The sequence below is a fragment of the Octopus bimaculoides genome, chromosome 3 (assembly GCF_001194135.2).
Source record: "Octopus bimaculoides isolate UCB-OBI-ISO-001 chromosome 3, ASM119413v2, whole genome shotgun sequence".
NCBI classification, from domain to species: domain Eukaryota; kingdom Metazoa; phylum Mollusca; class Cephalopoda; order Octopoda; family Octopodidae; genus Octopus; species Octopus bimaculoides.
In genome coordinates this window covers 165,906,854-165,911,455 of record NC_068983.1, presented here as the reverse complement: position 1 = coordinate 165,911,455, position 4,602 = coordinate 165,906,854, and the positions used below count along the sequence as shown (strand labels likewise).

Genomic DNA, 4,602 nt, shown 5'->3' with positions numbered 1-4,602 from the left:
GCTCTGGGGGACAACTTTGGCTCCTCTTTCTGCAGGGTACTCTGTTTATGACAGTTTGGTATTTGTGCCAAAGTGTCTTCAAGAACACACATGTGCACACACACACACACACACACACACACACACACACACACACACACACACACACACTCCCCCCTCTCTATTTTTCAGTTTCCAATCCACCTGCAAGGCTTTACTTGACCTGAGGCTACAGTAGAAGACACTTGCCCAATGTGCCATGCAGTAGGATTGAACCTGGACCCACATGGCTGGGAAGCAACTATACTTGCACCCAAGTGAATGGTTATAATTGACAAAATCAGCTGCTCTGTCCTGGGCTGATCCATTAATGGTTTTAGCTGCAATGCTGGCTTCATCATAAATTTGACCACTACACCATGTTTGTCTGCTGGTCACTGCTTCTGCAGATTATAGTTAGTCCAAGGTCATTTCTGAATGAACAGAACTTATGATCAAAGATATTCCGACCATGACCATCCTGTCCTATTTCCAGATGTAAATCCAATGTACTTTCCCATTCTAAAGAAGGTAGAGTATAATTTGAGTGAGACTCAGATGCTATTTCTTGCAGTCTTGAATGAATACATAGACACTGGTTCTCACTTGTGGCTCCCAGGACCTCATGTGGCCCTTAAACATCCTTTCAGCTGCCCCTGATCGTTTTTCCTCTAGAAATATAAGAGATTCTTCTTTAGTTGTGTTTTACTCTTTTTGGTGTGTGTCCCCTAAAACAAAATCCAGGTCTGGGATCTGATTGGGAACCACTGATGTAGAAGCTCAACCATTGGCCCCTGTTCCATGTTGGGTGAGAACATGGGTCACCAAAGACAAAGTAATACCATTCTGTTACCATTCTCTATTCTCTAAATAACTCCATTCCAAAGGAATCATCATTGTCTCCATACACAACTTGGTTCTTCACACCAAAGTGTGTTGGGTCTCTTTGTTACTCGTTATTGTTTCTCTTTTCCTTAAAATCAGAAAAAAATATGAACTTGTTCTGGAGGATGACGACCTTGATGCCGAACTTGAAGCAGCACAGGTGAAAAAGGACAAGAAGAAGAAGAAGAAGAAGAAAAAGCACAAGAAGAAACACAAAAAACAGAAGAAGCAAGACGAGAGCGACAGCGATCAGTCAGCAGCCAGCGAGAAAGCGTGGAAGGTAGGGAAGGAGATCACATGACTACTCCCTGGCTCAGAGGGATTTGGGGGTGGGTGGGGTGGGGGTCAGACCTCGGCCTCTCTGGCTAATTTAACCCTTCACCGAGGTTCCTGAGCAGAAAATATTAAATAGTTGCATATAGAGCTCAAGAATCACTAAAAAAATTCAGGAGAATAACAATGATAGGCCTTTCTCTCAACTACCATATTTTTTCACCCAAATCGCTACTTTTCTCATCATTTTCATCAGTTTGATTGTCGGAATCACTCTCTTTGTCTGTGTAAGGGTGAAGTCTTTGTCTGAGGAATAAATTTTTGCCTACATAACATGGCAGTCCTGGTTTAGGACGAATGTTGCTGTAATTTAGCCCCAGGAGACAGATCGTGTCGTATAGCCAGCTGGAGACAATGTCTCCTGGGGCTAAATTACAGCAACATTTATCCTAAACCAGGACTGCCGTGTTATGTTGGCAAACGACCTTTACTCCAGAGTACTGTTGCTGAATATCTCTCATTGTGAGATTTACAAATATAGTAATTTTCTGAAGAATAAATGTCATAACTATAAAAGAGTCTAAGCATTGCTCTTTTATCAGACAAAATGCTGGGTTCGTTACAGGCTTGTTTCATTCTGAAAATCTGTTTTTCTAGCTAGTGGGTGGGCACCATTAACAATGAGTCATAGCCACACATGTCTCCAAAGCTACAATGTGATTGGTTGTCTGGTTTGAGAATTTCATCTTCTTTTTCTGCATGTGTGGTTCATTGCTTCTTAAACAGGAATCTGACTGAGATTCCGTTTAGTCTGTTCTTGCTATGCTGAGAACATGGGGCTACAGGGTTAAGATTTTAGTTACGTTACTTGTGTGTATGTGTGTGTGTGTGTGTGCATGTATGTGTGTTGGTGTCATCACCTTCATCATTGTTTAACATCCTCTTTCTATGCTGGCATGGTTCAGACAGTTTGAGTGAGGACTGGCAAGCAAGGAAGCTGCACCGGGCTCCAATCTGATCTGTCAAGGTTTCTACAGCTGGATGCTCTTCCTAACGCCAACCACTCTGAGAGTGTAGTGGGAGCTTTTTCCGTGCCACCAGCATGGGATCCAGTCAGGTGGCACTGGCATCGACTCCACTTGAATGATGCTTTTTACGTGTATAGGTATAAAATAATTGGCCAGATGACCCCTGGACACAAGCAGGGCACTTGGCTCATGTTTCTTTATATTGAAGTTATCTATTACGTGGAAGTTGTTTGTCTTATATGACATATTTAAGGAGAAGATATACAATACAGCTAACAGATAGGTTCTCTATCATCAATTAAAATGTAGTTAGTCTTTCAAATGCTTACTAATTGGTTATATAATGTTGTACAAGTACAATGTGTGTGTGTGTGTGTGTGTGTGTGCTAACAAAGCCAAATTGTTTTCCAATCTATTCAGCAGTAACTTATTTGGATTAAATTACTGACAATACACACATACACACACACATATGCATACACACACACACACACATACACACACGCACAAATATCTGTCTGTCAGTCTGTGTGTGTGTGTGGTTATATGCATATAAAATATCCAAAATGCACAGCATTATATATCCATCACGGCTGATCTTACCGATCAGTTTCGTGCAAGGAATACAATGGAGTGTTAGGTAACGATCCGATTATATAACCTCACGCTCATCAGAGTTGGCTGATATGGAAGGGAATATGGTGACTGCTCTCTGTTGTCTGAGGTGGATTAACACATCCAGTTTGTGGCTGCTGTGAAAATAGTGGCGAAATGATAAAGGGCCAAGGGATTAGGTTAGGAGTTATGTCCCTTAGTTGGGTACGCTGTAAGACCGGTAGGAATTATCTTGAAGTGTTTTGTGGGGAAAGTGTGTGTTATTAAGTGTGGTACCCTTGTGGGGGTGGGGTACATGATCTGTGTAGTGGTGTCATATGCATAATTTTTTTACATGGCTGCAGATATATAGAGTTGTGTTCATTGGTCTGTTTTCTTTCTGTATCAAAATCAAACTTGCTGACATGGCCAATGACAGTACCGCCTGATTGGCACTTGTGCCAGTGGAACGTTAAAAGCACCATGCGAGCGTGATCGTTGCCAGGGCTGCTGATAGGCTCCTGTGCCAGTGGCACGTAAAAAGCACTCACTACACTCGGAGTGGTTGGCGTTAGGAAGGGCATCCAGCTGTAGAAACTCTGCCAGATCAGATTGGACCTTGGTGCAGCCTTCTGGCTCACCAGTCCTCAGTCAAACTGTCCAACCCATGCCAGCATGGAAAATGGACGTTAAATGACGACGGTGATAATTGGTTAAGGTCGTGGGGGTGTTTTATGTCAGCCTGCGATGTGTAATGTGTGAAACTTTAAATTCTATTCCAGCAGAAACTGTCAAAGCACTGACTGCAATAACAGATAACTGCAGCAAACTAAATTTATGTCATTTCAAAATTTTATTTATTCATTATAGAAAGCTTCCAAATCAAAACATGAGGATAAATCCAGTGCATCTGTTATCCATCCTGAGAAACGAAGGAAATTATCATCAGCGTCTCCTGAACCCATCAAAGGAAAATCTCACGCCAGCAGTGAAGAAAATTCTAGAGAAATTAGTCGTAGCCGTTCTCCAATTTCTCGTTCACAGAATCGTGCCAATCGTAGTGATCGTAGAAGCTGTTCTCCTGATTCGAAGAGGCGCTCACCTGATCTGAAACGGGCCAGAGATTCTGACAAAGTTTCAAAAGATCGTTCTCGAGAAAAGGATCGCAAAAGTAGCAAATCTGATGTGAGACATTCAAAAAAATAATTCCACTTTCTAAAAAAATATTTTTTACATTAATTTTTAAAAATTCATTTCAAATGAAACATCAAATCATGAAGTAAAAGTTACATCATTTTTCCTGTTTGTTTATTCTTTTTATTATGTGTTGTTGTTATTGTTGCAATGGTTGCGTGAATGTCTTTGATTTCGTGTTTGTTTTGAATTCATCTCCTTTCGGAATCAACTTTACCTTTCCTTTGATCTGGCTTGAGAATGATGTGACATACCTTCCTGAAGGAGATTCACCATCATTCGTTATCCATCCACATCATTTAGTTTCCAGTTGGATGGTTGGAGAGGATCTGACGTGTCCAAGGACTGCACTGTACTCCACCTGTCTACTTTGGAATGGTTTCTACATCTGGAGACCCTTCCAATTCCGACCACTTTCCAATCTGCTCTGGGTGCCCTTTTTTTGTGGTACCAAAAGTAATGAAATCACCAATTAACCTGCTTGACCAGGAACCCCTTGATTGGGGTTGCATTAAAGGGAAGCAGCTTAATGTTAGGGTATGATGGGACATGTCTTTGTTTTCTATTCTGCCATGGGTTGAAGAGTTTGACAGGATCTGACATGTTGAAG

The 4,602-nt window shown here is 41.5% G+C and overlaps 1 protein-coding gene across 1 annotated transcript in view; it reads left to right on the top strand.

Moving 5' to 3' along the window:
• LOC106867339 (peptidyl-prolyl cis-trans isomerase-like 4) overlaps positions 1 to 4,097 on the top strand; it is a 25,796-nt gene extending 21,699 nt beyond the window's left edge. The window contains exons 11-12 of the mRNA XM_052966820.1: positions 893 to 1,183; positions 3,669 to 4,097. Of these exons, the coding sequence (XP_052822780.1) occupies positions 893 to 1,183; positions 3,669 to 4,004 (627 nt within the window). The 3' untranslated portion in view covers positions 4,005 to 4,097. The remainder of the gene's footprint in view (positions 1 to 892; positions 1,184 to 3,668) is intronic.
• The last annotated feature ends 505 nt before the right edge of the window (positions 4,098 to 4,602 follow it).